At 39.9% G+C, this 24,864-nt stretch overlaps 1 protein-coding gene across 7 annotated transcripts in view; it reads right to left on the bottom strand.

Moving 5' to 3' along the window:
• LOC127861575 (centrosome and spindle pole associated protein 1-like) overlaps positions 1-24,864 on the bottom strand; it is a 152,112-nt gene that overhangs the window by 33,870 nt on the left and 93,378 nt on the right. For all 7 annotated transcript variants that reach the window (XM_052400174.1, XM_052400180.1, XM_052400175.1 and 4 more), the window contains exons 31-41: positions 21,620-21,741; positions 20,597-20,699; positions 19,829-19,949; positions 19,597-19,646; positions 19,286-19,383; positions 11,108-11,301; positions 9,769-9,822; positions 7,617-7,766; positions 5,359-5,499; positions 4,692-4,751; positions 1,697-1,795 (exon numbers count right to left, since the gene is read on the bottom strand). In XM_052400174.1, the coding sequence (XP_052256134.1) occupies positions 1,697-1,795; positions 4,692-4,751; positions 5,359-5,499; positions 7,617-7,766; positions 9,769-9,822; positions 11,108-11,301; positions 19,286-19,383; positions 19,597-19,646; positions 19,829-19,949; positions 20,597-20,699; positions 21,620-21,741 (1,192 nt within the window). The remainder of the gene's footprint in view (positions 1-1,696; positions 1,796-4,691; positions 4,752-5,358; positions 5,500-7,616; positions 7,767-9,768; positions 9,823-11,107; positions 11,302-19,285; positions 19,384-19,596; positions 19,647-19,828; positions 19,950-20,596; positions 20,700-21,619; positions 21,742-24,864) is intronic.

Genomic DNA, 24,864 nt, shown 5'->3' on the forward strand with positions numbered 1-24,864 from the left:
TATTTAAATATCTGTTGGTATAATTCACAGAATGATAGAACGTTTGGGCTATTTTGGATTATAAAACACAAATGCAGTTGCTTTTATTTAATTATTATACACTTCAACAGCGTTATTTTGAACACTGATAATCCGAAGTCACCGTTATTTCGAAGTATTTTTCGGGTCCCGATTTTGGTTCTTCTGTGTTTAATGTAAAATATCATTGTTAATCCGAGCTTTGTTAAACCAAAGAAATCGTTAATTTGAAGTGATTCTGTCGGTCCCAACACTATAATTCGCACCTTATTATCAATCTTTTATCCGAAGTCAAAACTGCAAAACACTGAGCGTAATTTCACACCTTTGTCGTCTGCGCTTTGCACGTCAAAAACCGATAATTACACCTTTGTCGTCTGCGACTCAATCGTCCAGCGATCAGCGGACGCAGTACTTAAAAGATGAATCCATCGACAACGATGAGGCCGACAACACAAGAATGAACATGATATCCAATCAATGTGTGACCACATCAACGAGGAAAGGCAGTTCTGCGAGCAAAATATGGATGGAAGTGAATTGTTGAATGTCCTTGACAAATTGGAGAAATATGTTACATGCGTCCAGTTTAGTGCTGCTAACGCCAATGTTCAGAGAGACATCGCGTTTTATAAAAAAAAAAGTTAATTCATTTCCAAAAATGTACTCATATGTATTTACATGTATTATAATGTGTGCTGTTCATGGTATTTTATATGTTCTGTAATTAGAGAAAAATTAAAAGAAGAAGAAAAAGAATCGTTTTATTCCTCCGTTTGTTACAAATTGGAAATCTATTGCTATCCGACTAGTTTACGTTTTTAAGTAAAACCATTATTAATATTAGCGTGTAACCAAACCATGCAAATTCCACAACGTTTTATTTGTACAGAGTCAAAGAAATCTTCTGTCAAATGTTTATTTCAAATTATAATTTTTTTTAAAGTCCCGACGACTTCGAAATAACGGTGTTGAAGTGTACATCTATCTATAGCAATATGTATATTGCTATAGATTGCTATTAATATTATATAATAAAACCTTATCTTGTGAATTCTTGGTAAATTCCCAGATTTACTGATAAATGGCTGATGAGGTTTTACAACAACACTTTTACATGCTCAAGTGTTGATGATAGGGGCCATAAGAGAGCATTTAACGGATGAGCGATTGCAAGCTTTAGCAAAACAGAGCTTCCAAAGCAAATTTGAAAGAAACTTTAAAGAACCAAAATATTGTTCTTTTTAAAATTTCAGGACAAATTTCTTACATTGGACAGTGGGAAAAACAGCTCCAAAATAGGACTGTCCCGCCTTAATCGGGACATATGGCATGTATGGTTATAAGCATTGTTTACTGTATTAAACAAAACTACATAATCAAGTAATTGCTTATTGTTAGTTACTAGTCTAGGATTTCGAAATTAAACACTAAAATGAGCACTATTATACAAGTGCATTGGACTAAACCATCTAAGATTACTACTAGTCAAGTGTGAAAGGCATATTGTGCACGCAGTAGATTAGTTTGAATATATACCAAAATATCATGCATGTTTACTGCTTAATCACAGAGAACAATTAGAGAAATTTCAATAATCTTCTATGGTGAAACATTTCTGATTTGATCACATGAGTATGTTTCCTCACACCACATCCCTGAGTGTGCCTGCTACTACCTGAGATCGGACCGTTCTTTGTGAATTGACAGACAACGCAGAGTCACGGCCCTTCCTGTTAGCAGGCACCGGTGGTGATCTGCCCCTCTCTTCGTTAGTCTGAAGTGTGCAGGTAACACTACACTAAGTGGCTAGGTTACACAAACATATGGTTCACTGCATGAATATACATGTACATCATTACAAGTGTCTTTGGAAAATCTGACAATGTGCGCAATAATGAGTTGGCAGTGCAGCCATGGGTTACAGTATGTAGTGTTCACACATCTATGAAAGCTGCATTATATACTTGATGTTACCCTATGTCTGCATTGTAGATTATATAGATACAACAAGTGATTGCCAAGCAATATGGTCCCCTACCGGTGAAACTCCACTATTGTCAGCAATTATTTTTTTTACATTTGTTGCCATAGCAACCACAATTTTTGACGTAGGAACGAAATGAATTGACATGCATAATCTCCATATTGCCATCAGTCCATATTTCAAGTTTCATGAAAAAATATGAAGAACTTTTTTATTTATCGCAGAATCCAGAAAAGTGTGACGTACTGACCCTCCAGACAGACCGACAGACAGACGGAGTGCAAACCATAAGTCCCCTCCGGTTTCACCAGTAGGGGACAATAAGCCTATAAGTAACTGGAGGCCTCTAGATTGTTTAAACCTATTAAAATACCTGGTACACTGAGTAAAAGTGTACATCTGGTGGAATATACAGCTGAAAACATGCAACATTTCAACATAAATGCATATAGGATTGCACATTCTGTTATAAGATTATAAGGAATGGAAACATGTTCATATTGTAGAGGGACCTTTAACTGTATAGAATTGCCAGCAGATCTTGTTTATTGACATATTAAAATTATTACGCAACATAACATAAGATTTCTGGTCTACCCTGTGAATATATGTTCATCATAAACTTTCACAATATAATAATATTTATTCTTATTGGCTGAATTGTGTCTGGTCATAAGTGAGATCTTGACACACAGTCTAGCCCTGAAAGAAAATCGTGTTGTATTCATAACGACATCACCAAACATCCAGTACAATGGTTTTGTTAATTGATTAATTAAACAAGGTTAGTAAATCAAATCGTGGTTAACCAGCGGAAGTAATATGACAGTTACCAACTCAATTGTTATTTAAAACATGCAAAAACAAAGTATAGAAAACAGATCAGAGATTGCAGATGATATGTTATACAAAATGTTATATTGTTTGATGTTGAATTGCTTTTTTGGGGGAACAATAATTGTACATGGTATGGTAAAAAAATATTCTGCATATTTCTACTATAATATAGTAAGATGTGCAAAAGAAAGATACATACAAATGAAAGAGGCTATACATTTAGAAACGCATTTCTATAATTAAGCTTTCCTGCCACACATAAAGTTATCAATATATATTACAATTAAAATGCATTTTACAAAAATATTATTTGGACAAATTGCCCATTTGCAAGTAATATCTAATAAAAGTCATGATAATACTATTTTTCTGTTGTGTAACAAATGTTTCACTTTTGTTTTCATATTTCTGTAGTTGCTATGTTAATATAGAACTATTTAGGTGTTAGATTTCAATATATACCGTAATTACTCTATGTTTTCGGACACTCTAAGTTTTCGGACACCCCTTTTTTTAGCAAAAATAATTATTTTTCGTGACTCTTAATTTTCGGACACACGAGTTTTTGTTCATAATTAATGTATTTAAGTTTTCGGACAGTATATTTTACAGCGCTATTTTACCAAATATCGGTCCTGTTTTCGATATCTAATGACACTTCGATCATGGTGTTTTACAACCAGATTAACATCATAAAACATGGCAGGTGCATGCCTGAGGGTAACGGACCATTACATTTGCGCTATTGGGTAAATAACCTGTAAACAGGTATTAAACAATGGTTTCGCCCGATATCATAAGCGTTATGACAATTACCAGGGGTAGTGCCAATTAACAGTTCAATTGTCTACCGCAATGGTACTACCCCTTTTCAGTAAAATAACTGTGACAAATACTATACGCTTCAAAGTGTGATGCACCCTATTGCAAGTTTTTACGAACAATGGTAGGTGTTAAACAAAACTTATCGGAAATGAACAAATAAAGAATTCATAGTTTGCTTTTTTTATTGCGTTAATTACAGGTTCATACTAGTGAGTATCGGTACATCGCATGCTCATCATTGAACTCGTTGGTCAAAGTACAACCTTATAGTAACTTTCTGTCAAATAAATTAAGCATTTAAAATTATTTAAAATACAGTGCAAACATATATAATTGTAATTAATACTATTCGGCATGGTATTTTACAAGCGCCTGCTATTACCGGTAGTCGTTGATACAATTGACGCTATTTTCGGACACTTCAATTTTCGACTCTAAGTTTTTGGACACCTGTATTTTGTGAATAATATTCGTATCTAAGTTTTCGGACACGAAAGAAAATAATTATTTTTAAGTGTCCGAAAACATAGAGTAATTACGGTAGACCTCTGCTTTTTTTCTGTTTCTTTAGGCTAATAAACTACCACTCAAATCACTGTTGAAAGCATCTTGAAGAAGATGATGATGATGATGATGTCTATTTGTATTGTTAGTACATTGTAGTATAGTTAAAGAAACAACCAACAAAAACCTTTCCATGAAAACACTGTCATCCTCACAATAAAAACAGACGAAAACATTCAACTCAATGCACCATTAAGGGTATTAAATGGAACAATAATTCTTTTATTTCTAACAATTAATAATGTTAATTACATTAGAAATCAAATACCTCAAAGTTTTAAATTTACAAATTAGAGAATGAAGTAACCCCTAGTGGATGCATAGAGCCTACTATACATGGGTTTCCAGCAACAAGAGGACAAGTTAACATCATGCAACACAGTCAAAGGTGAGTAGGAAACATCTTGTGTCCGTGGCAAGGCCAGTAACTCTGTACAGAACACACATATCAGTTATCTACCTTTCCTTTCACAGCAGGTACTGGGGGAGATTTTACTCGATCATTTGCCTCTTTCTCACGCTGTAAAGGGCAAAGAGCCTTATTGAGAGATTCTAAAGTAAGTCTCCTGGGTAAAATCCTTAAGTAAAACTTGAATTGTCCCCAAGAAACAATCACAGGTAATAGGTTTACGTTGCTACTTGGACACAACATTCAACATGGCCTCTACTTCACAACATTACATGACGACCCCAATTATATATTGTATAATATGACACAAATAAAATCAATCTTAAATAAAATCTACTATAAATACACATCATTTCTATTAACAAAATATAGTGTACTAGCTGAATATTTGTGCAAATTAAACTTACAATGCATATGCTACTGTCAAGCAGTGCATTAAATGTCTAAATCCAAAACAATTATATATCTATACATATGTTTTCTTAAAAGTGTGTTTTTATTTCCAGTTCTGGCATTTAAATTATGTATGCACCCCTTTAAACGAATGTAAAGCAAACCAATTCAAACTACTGTTTTGTAAAATTAACAAAAATAATACTGCTTAATAAAAAAAAGTAAATTCAAACCAAGAAATACAAGTTTATCACTTTCATATAATATTGCATTCAAGTTCTTACATCAGTCATGCTTCCACACGTGCCAAGTTATTTAATGTTACCTGTTCCCGCTCCCTTCTTTCTCGCTCTATCTGTTCCTGCTGCTCCCGCATTTTCTCATCATCTACTTCTCGCCGCTTTCGTTCAGTTTCCTTCTTCCTGTCGTCTGCTTGACGTTTTAGTTCCTCATTCTTACGACGAGCCTGCAGAAACAATCCAGTGCAGGATCATAACAAGATTGTAGACTAACTTCCCTATTTTTCAAGTAAATAATTCTGTATACATAACACAACATTGATACTTTCCGTAATACTATTCCAGATATATATTGACCACAAACCTTGTCTTTTTCATAATTTGTGCAAAAAGTTACCCTCAATAAATCTCACATCTACATTGACATCCATACAATAAATCATACTCCTGCTGCATACACACCCTTTGACCCACCCTCTCCCTTTACCCTCCTATCTCCTCACTCTACCTACCTCCTCCTCTCTAGCCTTGATCTTCTTCTGCTTCTTCTCATACTTATGCTACATACATACTCTCTGTCCTTCCCTCTCCATTTACAATCCTATCTCCTCACTTTACCTACCTCCTCCTCTCTAGCCTTGATCTTCTTCTGCTTCTTCTCATACTTACGCTACATACATACTCTCTGTCCTTCCCTCTCCATTTACAATCCTTTCTCCTCACTCTACCTACCTCCTCCTCTCTAGCCTTGATCTTCTTCTGCTTCTTCTCATACTTATGCTACATGCACACTCTCTGCTCCTCACTCTCCCTTTATCCTCCTTTCTCCTCACTCTACCTACCTCCTTCTCTCTAGCCTTGATCGTCTTCGGCTCCTCCTCATACTCATGCTGCATAACACCCTTTGCCCCTCCCTCTCCCTTTACCCTCTCTAGGGAACCCTTAACCCTCCTTTCTTCTCACTCTAACTACCTCCTCCTGTCTAGCCGTGATCTTCTTCTGCTCCTCCTCATACTCATGCTGCATACATACGCTTTGCCCCTCCCTTTACCCTGCTATCTCCTCACTCTACCGACCTCCTCCTCTTTAGCCTTGATCTTCTTCTGCTCCTCCTCATACTCCTGCTGCATACACACCCTTTGCCCCTCCCTCTCCCTTTACCCTCCTATCTCCTCAGTTTACCTACCTCCTCCTCTCTAGCATTGATCTTCTTCTGCTCATCCTCATAATAATGCTGCATACATACTCTCTGCTCCTCCCTCTCTCTTTATCCTCCTATCTCCTCACTCTACCTACCTCCTCCTCTCTAGCCTTGATCTTCTTCTGCTCCTCATACTCATGCTGCATACACACCCTTTGCTCCTCCCTCTCCATTTACGCTTTCATACCTCCTCTCCAGCCTTGATCTTCTTCTGCTCCTCATACTCATGCTGCATACACACCCTTTGTCCCTCCCTCTCCCTTTATCCTCCTATCTCCTCACTCTACCTACCTCCTCCTCTCTAGCCTTGATCTTCTTCTGCCCCTCCTCATACTCATGCTGCATACACACCCTTTGCTCCTCCCTCTCCGTTTACCCTGCTAACTCCTAACTCTACCTACCTCCTCCTCTTGTGTCTTGATCTTCTGCTCCTCATACTCATGCTGCATACACACCCTTTGCTCCTCCCTCTCCCTTTACCCTCTCGTACCTCCTCCTCTCTAGCCTTGATCTTCTTCTGCTTCTCATACTCATGCTGCATACACCCCTTTGCCCATCCCTCTCCCTTTATCCTCCTATCTCCTCACTCTACCTACCTCCTCCTCTCTAGACTTGATCTTCTTCTGCTCTTCCTCATACTCATGCTGCATGCACACTCTTTGCTCCTCCCTCTCCCTTTATCCTCCAATTTCCTCACTCTACCTACCTCCTCCTCTCTAACCCTGATCTTCTGCTCCTCCTCATACTCATGCTGCAAACACACCCTTTGGCCCTCCCTCTACCTTTACACCTCCTACTTCCTCACTCTACCTACCTCCTCCTCTCTAGCCTTGATCTACTTCTTCTCCTCCTCATACTCATGCTGCATACACACTTTGTTCTTCCCCCTTCCCTTTACCCTCCTTTCTCCTCACTCTACCTACCTCCTCCTCCCATCTAGCCTTTATCTTCTTCTGCTTCTTCTAATACTCATGCTGCATGCGCACTCTTTGCTCCTCTCACTCCCTTTATCCTCCAATTTCCTCACTCTTCCCAACTTCTCTCTAGCCTTGATCTTCTTCTGCTCCTCCTCATACTCATGCTACATGCGCATTCTCTTCCCCTCCCTCTCCCTTTACCCTCCTATCTCCTCACTCTACCTACCTCCTCCTCTCTAGCCTTGATCTTCTTTTGCTCCTCCTCATACTCATGCTGCATGCGCACTCTCTGCTCCTCCAGACGACGGTTCTCTCGTTCCTCCTCACTCCTCTCCCGTTCTTTCTCTAACTGCTGCAGACGACGCTTTTCAGCAATCTAAATTTTGAAGAGTGGAATGGATAACGCATGGCATCCTGTGCATATCATTTCCAAAATAACAAAATATTTACTTCTATATTGGGGAAAATAACAATCATAACATGTTTTATATATAAATTGAAATTGAAAATACGCAAAGATGCTTGTAAAAAAGGCTAAACATCAGATATAAAGAAATTTAATTAAATAATTAAAAAAGAAGATTTTTTATAAGCCTTGAAACATACAAGGACATAGGTCAATTAACTACGACATGTATGAACAAGAGCTGTCACCATAGGATGACTAATGCCCCCTATAAACGCTTGATAGAAGATATGAGCTTTTTAAGAAACCTAAACGCAGATTTCAAAACCTAAACGCGGACCCTAAGTTCAAGGTCAAGGTCACAGGGCTGGGGTCAAAATTTGTGTGCGTATGGAAAGGCCTTGTCCATGTACACATGCATACCAAATATGAAGGTTATATCTTAAGGGACATAGAAGTTATGAGCATTTTTTAAAACCTAAACGCAGATTTCGAACCTAAACGCTGACCCTAAGTTCAAGGTCAAGGTCACAGGGGTCAAAATTTTTGTGCGTATGGAAAAGCCTTGTCCATATACACATGCATACAAAATATGAAGTTTATTTCTCAAGGAACATAGAAGTTATGAGCATTTTTTAAAACCTAAACGCAGATTTCGAAACCTAAACGCAGACCCTAAGTTCAAGGTCAAGGTCACAGGGGTCAAAATTTTTGTGCGTATGGAAAGGCCTTGTCCATATTCACATGCATACAAAATATGAAGTTTATATCTCGGTAACATAGAAGTTATGAGCATTTTTCAAAAACTAAACACAGATTTTGAAACCTAAACGCGGACTCTAAGTTCAAGGTCAAGGTCAGAGGGGTCAACATTTTTGTGCGTATGGAAGGGCCTTGTCCATATAAACATGCATACCAAATATGAAGGTTATATCTCAAAGGACATAGAAGTTATGAGCTTTTTTCGAAACCTAAACGCAGATTTCGAAACCTAAATGGGGACCCCAAGTTTAAGGTCAAGGTCAAAGGGGTCAAAATTTGTGTGCGTATTGAAAGGCCTTGTCCATATACACATGCATGCCAAATATGAAATTGAATCTGAAGCAACATAGAAGTTATGAGCATTTTTCGAAACCTAAACGCAAAGTGTGATGGACAGCCGGACGGAAAGACGGTCCGATCATGTGCCCTCCTTCAGGGGCATAAAAAAACTGTTATGTGCAGACTTTGTGATGTTTGCATAAAAACAGTATAACATACATAAAAGGAAAACAAAAGAAAACTCAGACAAGGCCATGTTTGACCCCAGAGGCATGATTTAAGGACCTCCCTGTGATGTCACACACCAAATATCAAAACCCTTTAGATTTTAGAAAAGATTTTTAAAGTTATTTACTATATAAGTCTGATGCAAATCTTGCAACCCTTGGAAACGGCCAGTTTTGACCCCATGATCTGAACAAACTTGGTAGAGAACCACTAAATGATGTTAAATGCCAAGGACCAAACCACTTTTTCTTGTGGTTTCAGAAAAAATTATTAAAGAAGTTGTTTACTTCTTAAGTCTCTATCAATTATGTGACCCATGGGGCAAGGCCACTATATGTTACACAGCAAATATTAAATATTAAATCCCCATCCCTTATAATATATGGTTTCAGTTAAGATTTCCAAATTGTTCTTCTTTTTTTATATACAATGAACAACTTTAAAAGGAATCCAACCAAGGATTATTCCAATGAAGTTTCTTTCAAATCTGTCCTGCAATTCAGGAGGAGAGTTCTTTGGAAGAATAATGTTAACAGATCCATGGCCAAACCCATGCACAGACTGACCGATGAAGAACAGCACAGAATCCTAACAGCTCCCCATCAGCACTATGGGATCATGTGGGCCAAAAATGAAAACATAAAGATCAACAAAAGTCCATATTGAAGTTATTCAAAGAGTAAGTAATAGAAAAACTCCCTACCTGATTGCGAAGCTCATCTTTATATTTTTCTGATTGGTCTTTCTCAGCATCCGTCTGCAATGACAATTTTGTGCACTACACTAAACTCTACAAAGCTTGCCCAGCTGATGTGTAACCTATTATCGCATAGGTGTTTATATGAAATAAAGCAATAGTTATCTTTTGTTAATCAAATTACAAGCAACAGTTAAAATTCTAAACCAAATATTCCCAACAAGGTAAGATGTGACTTCTACCTAAACAGAACGAAGTACTGCTAGCATGATCAGATTCAATGATTTAAGGTTGATAATGTACAATTACATTTAATGTTTTACATTTTTCTATAAAAATTCAGTCCAACATTACAAATAATAATGACAAACGTACTGGATGTTTGGTAAAAAAACAATCATATAAAAACCTGAAACAGAGAGCCAATTTAACCAAAATATCGTTGGAAAGCAAAATTTTCAAACAAAAATTAAATCTTTGAGGCCCACAAAAAATATGAGGGTTCAAGGGCAATAATACACCTGTCTCTTACTAATAAACTGTCTAACACAACATTAAGGTGCTGAGACAACCTGGGTTCCAAGCCTGTTCATGGTACCAAAATAGTATGTAAGAGGTTTAATAAATCAAAAGCAGATGAGTCCAGTTCTAACTAGAACTGTCCTGTCATGCATGAAATATCTTCACATGCCACTTCCTGCAGTTTTCAGCTGTTTTTCCATCAATGCAAGCTTCCTGTGAATGTTTATCTTGATACATCATATTATAATAAATATGCCTTAGACTAAATTTCAGCATGAACATTCACTGGCACATTTACTGTGAATCTATGAAAGCAGAGTCATGGTTCTTATGCACTGTGAGGCCCGTTATTATGACCTCTACATATTCAGTTTAAAGTTAATACTGCTTAACATGATCTCTTTAACAACCCACAGACCTTTGGCATTCCAAGGGCAATAATACACCTGTCTCTTACTAATAAACTGTCTAACACAACATTAAGGTGCTGAGACAACCTGGGTTCCAAGCCTGTTCTTGGTACCAAAATAGTGTGTAAGAGGTTTAATAAATCAAAAGCAGATGAGTCCAGTTCTAACTAGAACTGTCCTGTCATGCATGAAATATCTTCACATGCCACTTCCTGCAGTTTTCAGCTGTTTTTCCATCAATGCAAGCTTCCTGTGAATGTTTATCTTGATACATCATATTATAATAAATATGCCTTAGACTAAATTTCAGCATGAACATTCACTGGCACATTTACTGTGAATCTATGAAAGCAGAGTTCATGGTACCAAAATAGTGTGTAAGAGGTTAACAATCTCTTTAACAAGCCACAGACCTTTGGCATTCCAAAGATGCCGTGACCCCCTCTGGCAAACGTTGGTTCTCCTGTTGCACTCTGCTGTGGGGGTGGGGGCTTGATCTTGTCGTCCCGAGGGGAGGGGGGCCGGGGGGAGTAGCCCTCGGGGGAGTTCCTCCTTGGGGTCCGGCCCGGGGACACATAGGTGCCCTTCTGTACCGCACGCAGATCAGCTGTAACCAGGCAGGCACATCATACTTGGTTTAAGATGTTTATGATTAAAACAATATACTGAAGAAATGAATTTTTATAAGTATCACACTGTTGTACAATGTTTGTTCATTTAAGTGCTTACAGAATATGTGAAATACAACCATGGCCCTGTGACTTTTTCAACAAGAGCACCGCCTTGCGGGTGCAGACCGCTCATCAATTTTCTTTTTAAAGGTGAAGGGACTCTCAATTTCAATCACAAAGGAGGAAGGGGTGGAGTGAAGAGGGGTGTAAAGTGTGGGTGTGTGGACATTTATAACATTATCTTCCAAAAATGCGGAAAAAAAAAAATAAATACAAAAAAAATAAAATCAAAATTTCGGGGGGGGGGGGGGGGGGGGGGGGGGGGGGCACGGGGGATGGTTTGGGTGGAGTCTATTGTGATATGTCAGGTATGAGTAGTTTTGTCAAAGTATCAATCAAATCTAATCATGGCAATTTTAGCAAAAAGAGTCATTCAAAGGTCAAGGTAAAATTCAACTTGCCAGGTACAGTAACCTCATGATAGCATGAAAGTATTTGAAGTTTGAAAGCAATAGCCTTGATACTTAAGAAGTAAAGTGGATCAAAACACAAAATTTAACCATATATTCAAATTTACTAAGTCAAAAAAGGGCCATAATTCCGTAAAAATGACAACCAGAGTTATGCAACTTGTCCTTTTACTGTACCCTTATGATAGTTTGCGAGTGTTCCAAGTATGAAAGCAATATCTATGATACTTTAGGGGTTAAGTGGACCAAACCACAAAACTTAACCAAATTTTCAATTTTCTAAGTATAAAGGGCCCATAATTTTGTCCAAATGCCAGTCAGAGTTACATAACTTTGCCTGCACAGTCCCTTTATGATAGTTAATAAGTGTTGCAAGTATGAAAGCAATAGCTTTGATACAAATTTTTGAAGTAAAATTCATTTTAATTAGTAATTTCTTACCTGCTATCATATGCTACTCACCCCAAAGGATCGTAAATAATCCGGAATCTTTCTGTCAAAGAATCCCACACTTTTCATAAACCTGTCGGTCAGGTCAGAGCGGTCACATAGTGCCGTGTAGCCGCACAACCAAAACGGGATATTACCCAGAATCACTCTTATTCAAATAAACAATATGAAATATTAGACGAAGAGCGGGGTGGGAGGTGGGACTTACCGATAGCAGGTAAGTAATTACTAATTAAAATGAATTTTACTAGAAAAATTTGTTTTAATAGCTTAATTACGTTACCTGCTATCATATGCCGACTTTGCAGCTGCGGCGGGAAGGTTCGCGAAAATCTCCCCATCACAGCGGAACCCATATCTCGGGTTCTCAGCTAATCTTCGTTATTACGGTATTAACTTAATTCACGGATAAGCGTAATATACCTATGCGGTAAAAGATACTACTGTTTGGGGAACCACAAGGGGGCCCAACAAATACAAGTTGTCCTGTTGGCACTCCAGAGAACGAAGATAAAAAGATGAAAAAGTGGTCTGATTCCTCCAGAAAGCAGCTTGAAGCACGTCAGAGAGTGGGGTATGATTAATATATGCCCACGAAGCCAACATTGCTCGTAATTCATGCGGTCTAATCTTAAAAAGGGATGAATCCCTTGAAGAAAGAGAAGAGTAAGCCCTTTTTATAGTCGAGGCTACCCAACGGGAAATAGAAGCCGCAGACACATCGCCCCCCCCTTTTAAGGGAATGAAAAGTCTCTTGCGAGAACCTCGAATAGACTTAACTCTACTAAGATAGAACTTCAAAGACCTGACAGGGCAGAGGAGTCTATCTTCATCTTCATTTCCACAAGTTCTAGAAAGACTTGGGACCTTGAAGGATTTAGAAGCCATTGAGGGGAGTTGATTTTTAGCAAGGAATCCTGGCTGACACAACAAAGTGACAGAGCCATCGGAGGAATCAAAACGAAGATGGCTTTCTTCGATAGAAAGAGCATGAATTTCACTTCTACGTTAGGATGAAGCCATGGTAAGATGGAAAACGGTCTTCCAGGTTAGAAACTGTAAAGAAGCCTGATTAAGGGGTTCATAGGGAGCTTTAATAAGCGATCCAAGAACACAAGCCAAATCCCATTTGGGGGTGAGAGAATGAGACACAGGACGTTTAAGTTTCATGGCTCGGATCAGTTCCGAAATGGCTGGGTCAGCACAGACTTGTGATGACTTACGAAAAGCCAAGGTATGCGAAAGCACAGATCTGTATACTTTGATGGAGCTAAGAGAAAGTTTCTTATCATCAAAGAGATAGATTAGAAAATCCGCTATGCGTCTAGCAGAGGGATTGAGGGGATCAATTTTCCCTCGAACACACCAGTTAGAGAAGAGTTTCCAACGAGCATCATAGACTGCTCTGGTGGACTTTCTCCTTGCAGAGGCAACGAGCGTTGAAGCCCTGACAGAAAAACGTTTCTTCTGCAGGGATTGCCTGATAACGGACAGACGTGTAAGTGGAACATGTCTGGATCCATGTGAAGTCTGCCTCTCTGAGATAGGAGATCTGACCTGTGCGGGAGTTCCCTGGGAAATTCGCACAGGAGACCGAGAAGGTCGTTGAACCAGGATCTCCTGGGCCACCAAGGGGCTATCAGGAGGATCCGGCAAGAGCTCACACTGATTTTCCCTAAGATTTGGGGAATTAGAATGGGTGGGGGATAAGCGTAAGTGTCCAGTTGATCCCAATCGAACGAAAGCGCGTCTACCGCCCACGCTGCTGGTTCAAACACTGGACTCACATACAGAGGAAGTCTGTGGTTGTCTCTGGTCGCAAACAGGTCGACCAGTGGATAACCGAATGTGAGGAATATCTGGTTGGCCACTTCCTGATGAAGTGTCCACTCCGATGGAAGTAACTGGTGTTTGCGAGACAAACCGTCCGCCAGGGCGTTGAGACGACCTGGTATGTGTTTGGACAAGAGAGAGACGTTGAGGCTCTTGCAAAGAACAAGTAAGTTCATTGTTTCCAGATACAGGGAGTGAGAGTGTGTACCGCCCTGTTTCTGGATGTGAGCCACGACTGATGTGTTGTCTGTCGATACCATCACACAGGAGTCCCGAAGATGTGATTGGAATTGAGAAACAGCTAGAAAGACTGCTCGCATTTCGAGATTGTTTATGTGCAGGAGAGACTCCTGAGGAGACCACAATCCTGATAATGTCAGGCTGCGGGGTTCCAGGTGAGCGCCCCAACCTTCCATGCTCGCATCCGTTATGAGATGTAAAGACCGTTGCGGGGGAAGAAGCGGTACTCCTGCCAACAGGGCCTCCTCGTCTAGCCACCATTGAAGGTGGGGGACTAAGGACGGAAGGATGGGAATCTGTGTTAGCAGATTGTCTGGAGACCATTTCCATCGAGCTGAGAGATAGTGCTGAAGAGGACGTAGGAAGAGACGTCCCAACTGCACAAAGTCTGCTACAGAGCTCAGGATACCGTTGAGTGAGAGGAAATCTTGAGCTGTGATATGAGATTGGGACAGCACCCATCTGACCTTCAAAAGGAGGTCTGATACACGTTGCGGTGAGACCCTGACCCGATTGATGTGGGTCAGAAAATTCATTCCCACGAATATGAAATCCTGAGAGGGAATGAGGTCTGACTTGGCTACATTGAGAAGGAGTCCTAAAGAGAGGAGCGCCTTTCAAGAAAACTCTAGGTGTAGCAGAAGCAGTCGACGATCGAGCTGGTGTAAGAGCCAATTGTCGAAATACTGAAGCAGTTGAACCCCGTGTAATCGGAGGTGTGCGCCCACTGCCGCCATGAGTTTGGTGAAAACTTGTGGAGCTGTGGCCAATCCAAAGGGCATCGCCCGAAACTGGTAGACCTGGCCTCGAAAGGAGAAGCGCATGTACTTCCGGTAGTTGGGATGGATAGGAACATGGAAGAATGCATCTTCCAGGTCCAAGGAAACCCCCCAGTGCATGGGTTTGATGGAGCGCCGAATGAAGGCAGGAGTCTCCATCTTGAAAGTAGGTTTGATTAGAAACGTGTTGAACACTTTTAAGTCTATGACTGGTCTCCAGGAGCTGCTTCTCTTTTGAACAAGGGAAAGGCGACTGTAAAATCCTGGAGAACAAGGGTCGTGAACCCTTTCTACCGCCTGTTTTTCCAGGAGTCTGAGAATGGAGTCTGGAAGTTGTGGATGCAGAGATACCAGATCTATTGGGACGCGAGAGAGTGGGGGCCTTTTTTCGAACTGAAAAGTGAGGCCTTGTGTGACAAGAGAATGAACCCACGCGTCCGATGTTATTTGGAGCCATCTGCGAAGTGCATAAGTCTGGTCCCGACTGGTACCTCCGGCATCAGAGGTTGTGGCGGTAGAAAGGGGTATGACCTAGGGCTGACCTTTTGGAGGTCCACCCTTGCCGGAAGAAGGATTAAATGACTTCTTGTCCGCATTGGGTTTGCCCTTACTCCAATTTTGGTTTACAGAAGGCTTCCGATAGGAAGATGTTCTGTTCTGAAAAGGAGGCCTATTTGTGTGCTGACGTGGAGCAGACGGACGCTTAGTAGGGAAACTGTCCCTTTTAGCGTTCTTGGCCGGTGGGGCTCCTGGGGGCTTAGAAGCAGGGCGCTTAAAAACCACAGGGCGCTGGCCAGAGTTGCTCCTAGCTAAGGAGGCATGTATCTGATCTTCACGATCAGCAGTAAGTGCGGACTGCATCCTCCCTCCGAAAAGAGAATCTGCTGTTAGTGGAGCAGTTTGAAGGGACCTGTTTCCAAAAGGAAATTATTGGGCAAGGAAGAGAGGATGATGTCTCTCCGAAGCCTTAACATCTCAGACATAGATGACGCAGCATTGTGAGATAAACACTGCATAGTACGTGAAAGATGTATCAACAAGGCCCGGAGCTCCTCTGGGATTGAATCAGAGAGCTCCCAAACCAAGTCTAAGGCTGTGGCTGCCATGAGATCTAGCTGGTTAGCCAGACCTATGGAACGGCGTTCTCTCAGCTCCCAATTTTCCAACAGGGAAAGAGGAACTGCTGTATGGGTAGATGATGAAGGCATTGTAAGTGACAGCTTACTAATGTCAGCATCAGGAACCGGAAGTTTGGAAAGGTCCAAACCGTTAGAATGGTCGGGTACCGGGGCCTTATAACTTTTCCCGCCGTCCATCTGTTTAGGCTCCGTCAGCTCCTTAGGGGCTTTCCATGGAGATGGCGAAGGCTTATTGGCTGGCTCAAGTGACTGGAAAACAGCCATTGTGGAAGAGCCAATAGGAAGGCGTAGATCCACTCGGGAAGTCGCCTTACTTATCCTGCCGGGCTCTCGTCTGCCGGCTACCTGTTCTGTAACGGTAACCGCAGATCCTGTGAGAGACAAGGAAGGGCGGGGGCAGAAGTCCTCATCTAAGGTATTGAACATTAGTTCGTAAACCTGATTGATGGAGGCCAAATAATAAAGTTTGGCCTCATTAGACTCCGAACCCGCCTCAATCGAACCGTCTGCGTGAGCATTGGATTGATTGAAACCGGTGGATACAGAAGTAGGAATAATAGATTCATTCGCTTCTATCATGAGAGAATCGTTTTCAGGCACCATCAAAGATATAGCTGGTGAGTTAGGTCTATCAGAGATCAAGTCAGCAGACTCACTTTGAATACCAGAGGTCGCTGGTAAAGGATCAGTCGAAAAAGGGACAAAGATTCCCGGCGACTGTTGGATCCACAAAGTATAGGGATTTGATGGTGTAGCGGCAGCCCGGGGTATACTTCTATGCAATGTGGAAGAGACCCGTGGGGCTGAAAACGCAGCCGAAGTGGTTAGATTAACCCCTGTACCTTGAGCCTGATATGTATGCAAACTAGTGTTTGAATACAAATTATGCTCAGTGGTTGAAGGAACGGCTGCAGTGTGTGTTGAGGTCAAAATAGAGGCCGACACACGTGGAAGGGTGTCAAAAGATTCCTCAGAGAAGGATCGACTAGGGGACCTAGGAGTCCGAGAGCGCCTAATAGAGGAAGGTCTATGTCTCTTATCCCTGCGATGCCGAGACACTGTTCGGCGGCGCTGGGAATGATGTTTCCTGATCGAACGTCTCCCAGAGCGCTGGCGTGATCGCTCTTTACAAGGCAATCTACGCCGAGAAACACTCGGTGAGCGTGAACGACGTCCCCTCCGATAATGATGAGGGCTATTTGAAGTAGACGATGAGTCATACGACGACGAGCCCGAGGTGGAGGAGTAGCCGGAAACATCAGACACTACACGTTTACGCCTGTGACTCACAGTAGAAACCTTTGTGGAGTACTGACAAGGTAGTGTCAACATCTACGGTGACCGGAACGGTCTGTGGCACAGACCGGTACCCGGTGACCGGATCGGTCATTACATGACCGGACCAGTCAATGACCGGTGACCGGTTGACCGGACCAGTCAAAGCATGACCGGTGACTGGACCGGTCAATGACCGGTGACCGGTGAAGTCTCCGGACCGGTCAACTGGTCGTTCTCGATGAACGGACCGGGAAAATTTTGTCCGGTGTCATCACCGGGCAAGGACCGATGCATGGCATCTCCTGGTGGCATATGGTCAAGATCGTGTGGTGAAAAGTCCCGATAAAAGGAACTTTCTCTACTTTAATCTGAACTATGCTTGTTGCGTCCACGACTCTTGAAAGGTCGACGCTTGATGGCCCAAGTATCTGCAGACCAATGCTCACAGAAAGGGCAGCAGTTATCCTGGGTACATCCTGCACACGACAGGCAGCTACCAATGGTTGTCCCATGCTGCCCTTATGCGTCCACATGAGCCACGTGTTTGAGGCATATTTTGCCTTGAACAAACAAACAAATACACAAAACAATACAGAAATAAACGGATATATATACGGAGAATGTTTTAACACAATACAAAAACTTCTCTATTCTGTTAAACAGAAGAATCCAGCGAAACAGAAGCAACAATTAAGTCAATAACAAAAATGTCGGCCTTTGTATATCGCATCCGGAATAAGAGTGATTCTGGGTAATATCCCGTTTTGGTTGTGCGGCAACACGGCACTATGTGACCGTTCTGACCTGACCGACGGGTTTATGAAAACTGTGGGATTCTTTGACAGAAAGATTCCGGATTATTTACGATCCTTCGGGGTGAGTAGCATATGATAGCAGGTAACGTAATTAAGCTATTAAAACTGTAGGAATAAAGTGGACCTAAACACAAAACTTAACCAAATTCTCAATTTTCTAAGTATAAAAAGGGCACATAATTCTGTCAAAATGCCAGTCAGAGTTACATAACTTTGCCTGCACAGTCCCCTTATGATAGTTAGTAAGTGTTGCAAGTATGAAAGCAATAGCCAAAATTTTCAATTTTATAAGTATAAAAAGGACACATAATTCTGTCAAAATGCACGCCAGAGTTATCTAACTTTGCCTGCCCAGTCCCCTCATGATAGTTAGTAAGTGTACCAAGTTTGAATGCAATAGCATTGATACTTTTTGAGAAAAGTGGACCTAAACGCAAAACTTAACCGGACGCCGACGCCAACGCCAAGGTGATGACAATAGCTCATAATTAAAAAAAAAAAAATTGATGAGCTAAAAATGAATTTCACTAATACAGATATTACAAGATTATCAAAGGCTTAGCTATATGAATTTTTGCCCCTTCATGGGATATTTCAAACAGTATATTTGTCCCTAACTAAATATATTTATCTACAACTTTTTTTCTCAACTACACTGTTTCCTCTACACCTATGTTTTCATCACAACTCATAAAGATTTCTGATATAAGACATCTACTAGCCCTGATTGGCAGGTGAGGTGTGTTACCTATTGGCAGGTGAGGTGTGTTACCTATTGGCAGGTGAGGTGTGTTACCTATTGGCAGGTGAGGTGTGTTACCTATTGGCAAGTGAGGTGTGTTACCTATTGGCAGGTGAGGTGTGTTACCTATTGGCAGGTGAGGTGTGTTACCTATTGGCAGGTGAGGTTTGTTACCTATTGGGTTGCCAGCCTCGTCCCTGATGGGAGCACCTCCACCACCGCGGCCAAATGGGTTGTAATTCTTGATGTCTTCCTCAAGCTTCAACTCATACCTGAAATAGCACCCACTTAATTAATTAATCACATAACAAAACAGATTCTAATAAAAGCATAAGCTTTGATACAGACAAAACAGCTGTCCTCTACATGGCATATGTTGTCAGAGTTAGAAGTTTAATAAACCTGGCTGTTTATTATCCAGATTTTAGTTTCCAATCATCTCTCATACCAATAGCAACAACATAACTATAACAAACACTATGTACCTCCTCTGTTGCTCCTTCTCAAAAGCCTTTTGTCTCCGTTTTTCTTCAATCTAAAATATAAATTTACAAATTTTACTGCACAAAACATCTGACTTTTGCACACACTGTCCAGTTATATTGCTCTGCCAAGTGGACGCAAATCTCTTGTTAACCTCAAATGGAATTTTTTACATGACAATGTTGACAGCAATTTTAATTTCTAAAATCAGATTCTTAATAATAAACCATTTACCTGTCTACCTAATTCTGCACCATAGTTTTCATTTCCAGATTTTGACTTGTTTTTCAAGTCATCATCGCTGGGGAACTGATAGGGGTCGATGCGTTCCTTGCTCCTGTCCCTTGCACGATTACTGAGAACAAACAGGAAGTTTGTGCTCATCATTATAATCATCATAACACGTACATTACCACCAGTAGCAACAACACCATCATCATCATTATCATCATATCACTGCACACACACTAATTATCAGTCACAGCAGCAACATTATTAGCAGAAGCATCCACTACGTAACCAGTGTTTTTTCCACAATTTTGGGTATGGGGCAGGGTCCCTTTGCATTGGGAAAATCCGCGGCATTTTCACTAAATTTGGGAAATTAGTATTGTTCATTTTTTGCTAACAAATGCTGTAAATTGAGAATAAAAGTGATATGAATATTATATTTACTAAGGTCTAACTTACAGATCTGGATTTGAGATGAATTACATGTTGAGACCTTTTAAAACAATTGTTTTTGTTGAAAATCTTCTAATGGGAATTTTCAGGTCCCATTTGGGAAAAATATATCCTTTTTTTCATTGAGAATGGGTCCCCCTACAGGACCCAAATTTGAACGAAAAAAACAACTGATTACAAAACACTCATCATGATCCACATTACATTTTCCAAAAAACTATCATCACAACATTTATGACCTTTGACTCCTTCATATTGTATTAAGTATAGAAGACACAATACACCTCATACATGTAGACCTATATTGTTTCCACTTACGATGAGAGAGGTTCATCTGCAAATGTGACCCTTTGACCCGGTGACCTTACATAATCTGACCTTCCTCCTCCATAGTCCCTTCCAAGGTCAAGGCCAGGAACATCTGTTAGTAAAGTGACAACATTCACATTGGATTTGTTTTCAACACACATGATTAAATTCTAATATTGACTATGAACAAAACAGCCATCTCCTACTGATAAAATGTTGTATGATTAAGGATCTCTTTACTTATATTAACTCTAATTATACTTTAAATTTATGGTAGGATGCAAATATTTCTCAAACCAGAGCAGTCAAAACTTTGGTCAGATGAATCAACTGAAACAATGTGCACATTTTCCATGTGACCATCTATCCACATACTTTCAACAACCTAGCCTAAATACTTATTGAGCTATCCAGAATTCAGACTTTTGGGACAGACAGATGGAAACATTCAGGGTAAAGCTATAGTTTCCTGAAGTTTAATGGACAGGAAACTAATGCACCTTTATTGCCAAACAAGTAATGAAAATAAACTAATTATTTTGATCCTGACATGTTTTCATGAATATTTGTGCTATGGAAATGAGAAATATGCATTTATATTAAAATAAATTCTCAGGTTTGGGACTTCTTATTTACACATACAAGAGTACTTGTACAATGATTCTTTCATTAAAGGAAGTTCAGCAATTATATAGTTATCAATCATTTTGTTGTGGAATTTTAATATAAAAGACCCTGTCAATAACAAAGGAACCTATCAAGAATTTGCAATACATTAAATTTGCCTGATAAAGACAATACCTTAAATCAAACAAATGTATTTTAGTGGTAAAATGAAAACATTCAATATCAGACAAAAAGCACTACACAATGTTATCATCAGAAATTATGATTTGAAAATTTAAAATTAACATTGATTAGAAAAGTGTTCATCAAGGTGAAATCACTCAACACAAAACACCATTAACATGAGATGTTTCCCAACATATTCCTTAAGTGACCAAGTGACACTGCCAGCCCTGCATATCTTACATCCGACTCCCCCGCCTGTGTTGAGTTCATCTAGTGGGTTCTTCAAGCCATAGTAATGGTAAGCTTCGTCCACATTGCCATAGGCCCCTCCCAGGCCCCCACCACCGCCCGTCACGTATGTGCTGCAATATTATACATGCACATCAACAAGACTATCTTTATTATCCATGTTTGTTAAGATGTAAATTAACCTCGTTGTCGGAAAACTTGGCTTAATGCATTGGCATAAAGTGATGCTACATAAGAGACGACCATTTCATTTAATTTTTTTTCTCACTTAAAAGAAGTCTCTTTGTAGCGAAAATCCAGTTTAATCTGAACGTGTTGTCCCTGCTTAGCATGTGTAGACTGCACACACTAATCTGGTTGGACATTTTACACACATGCATTATTCCTTGTTTTCCCAGAGCAGGGCTAAAATCTTACAAGGGCATGTCTAGCAGGTAGCAATGTAGCAATCTTTAAAGAAAATAAACATATATCTAAAGACATTACTTAGACCAAATGGCAGGGGGGCTGCACATTGCTTGCTGCTTAGGTCAGCAAAAATACACCCTTGTTTAACACAAATAACTTTGCAAAATTAATCATGTTATGATATGAATACACACATATACAGTACAGCCAAAGCGGCACAAACATAATCCGCGGCTACGCCACGGCCAGATTATTAGTCCGCGGCGGCCGAATCGTGTGTTCACGCGGCGTATCGCCGAGGCACTCGGCATCGATCCGCGAAACGACGCCGAGTCTGTATTAACCTCGCGTACTTTCGCGGAGTAAATCCGCCGCAAACATACGCGGCGGATCGAGTGAAAAGATATCCACCTACATTTACATACATGTATGTGTAGCGTAGAATTAATTACGCGCAACTGTTTATGTTTCGTTCGATTATCATTATTATATTTGTAATCCGAAACACACTTCCGAATTTTAATGCTAACGCATCCTTTGGCAAATTCTAGCGTCAAATAAACAGTGCTAAAATATCCTTTGTTTCATAAAAAGCGCGCGAAAATTATGCAGACATGTAGAACGTCGTTTGGAAAGTTTGGGTGTATTTTGTGTTGTATAAATACATGAACATCACGTCAGGCGTAAATCGCGTGTTCAGTGGAGAAAAAAAAACGCCCCTATTAGACGTTATTTCATCATCTCTATAAATAGTAACAAATGCCCAAATGTATTTGATACTTAAGGAAATATCGAGAATGTTTGTGTATCGTAAATATTTACCAGCATTTGCTTTAAAACTGGAATATACGGGATTATCGGGTAATTAATAGCGATATTAATCGATAATATGAACAAAATAAAACGTGTTTATATATGCATATTCAAACAATAGTTATAATAAGCTGATAATTAACAAAACTACAAATACGTCGTCACCGTCTTGATTATTGATGTGGCTTCAAACTGCTAATTTTCTCAGCTAAAATATAATAGCGGAATCAACATGCAATTAATTTATAAATCCACCATATGCTGAAGCCTTGACCACTTGTATGTGCGAAAACATAATTACTTGACCTTATTTATGTGTGACTTACATACGCTACGGGCGGGAAACAAACTTAATAATTGGCCAGACACATTAACTATGCTTACATGTATATGCTAATACAATCCGCGCACAATAAATTTATTATGATTTTAATTATTATTATAATTGTTTTTCAAAATTTGTTAACTACATGTAACTAATAATTAAAAAAATTAAAAAAATTTCATGATCGCATTGACTCGGCATCATGTCGCGGACCGCGGCATGCCTCGGCGGACAGATGCGAAGTTTCGCGGCGAAATGCGACTTGCCGCCGCATACTGATGCGGCTTCAACGACTGACGCGGCATCGACTCGTTTCGCCTTGCCGCCGCGGATCGCGAAATACGTTTGTTCCGCTTTGGCTGTACTGTATAATGGTGTACAAAATACCATGGATTTCAACAAACTGGTCTGGGTTTCATTCCAGCTTTATAGCAGCATAATGTTACTGTAGACTCCTAGATCTTATAACAAGATATCTTTACATAAGTTATCATACAATTTTATAAAAAAAGAAAGATTTTTTTTATAGAATCAGAGAACTTTTTTTGAAAAATATGTGTCAATGCAAAAAAAACAACTGCCTCTGTAATGTAAAACGTTCAAAAAGCAAAACAAAAGCTAAAAAATGTGTAACAAGCATTTCATTTGTCAGTATTTTAAGTTAAGAAAAAATGTTATGTCCATGTTCATGTAAAATGTCAAACAGTAGACTCAGATATTTGTAATACTAATAATAACAGGTGAACTTCCTAAGCCAAATTAAGGTATTTGTGAAAATTATACTGACCAGCAAAATTTTTGCAACACAATGCAATACAATTGGATGGAGCACGATAGGCATTTTTGGCCTATGAATTAGTTGTTACAGACAAAACAAGAGATGTGTTTGTCAGAAACACAATGCCCCCTATTGCGCCGCTTTGAAGCCATATATTTGACCTTTGACCTTGAAGGATGACCTTGACCTTTCACCACTCAAAATGTGCAGTTCCATTAGATACACATGCATGACAAATATCAAGTTGCTATCTTCAATAATGCAAAAGTTATTTCAAAACTTTAACCAAGGTTAAAGTTTTGGGACACACACAATGAATGAATGACAGACATCCAGGCCAAAAACAATATACCCCGATCTTTCCATCCGGGGGCATAAAAAAAAACATCATGATAGAATTCTAACAGAAAAAAAACAATATGTCCCCCACTACTATAGTGGGGGACATAAAAAACAAGAAACCGTCGGAGACGGGTGATGCTCCCCAAAGTTGTTTTTTGTCACAATATTGCACTATATATTCAGATAAAAGGAAACGTCTAGTAGTTGGGGGGACAAGAATTGCACTATATGTACAGTTTATAGAAAATTTCAAAGGGCCATAACTCTGTGAAAAATCATCCGACCATAACCAGCTGATAATATACACATCTCCTGTTGGTAGTGAAGCTTTCCATTAAGTTTCATTGAATTCTGGTCATTAGTTGCTGAGAAATAGCCCGGACAAGAATTGTGCACGGACGGGCGGACACAAGGACACACGCACGAACAGACGAAGCGGCGACTACATGCTCCCCTAAAAAAAAAATTTGGGGGAGCATAAAAACACAATTTAAAACACAACTAGGTAACCATTTTAATAAACTTTTATTTCTCCAATTTTAAAAACTTGTTTGGCCGATGATATTTAAC

Source organism: Dreissena polymorpha, chromosome 16 (genome assembly GCF_020536995.1).
Source record: "Dreissena polymorpha isolate Duluth1 chromosome 16, UMN_Dpol_1.0, whole genome shotgun sequence".
Lineage (NCBI taxonomy): Eukaryota > Metazoa > Mollusca > Bivalvia > Myida > Dreissenidae > Dreissena > Dreissena polymorpha.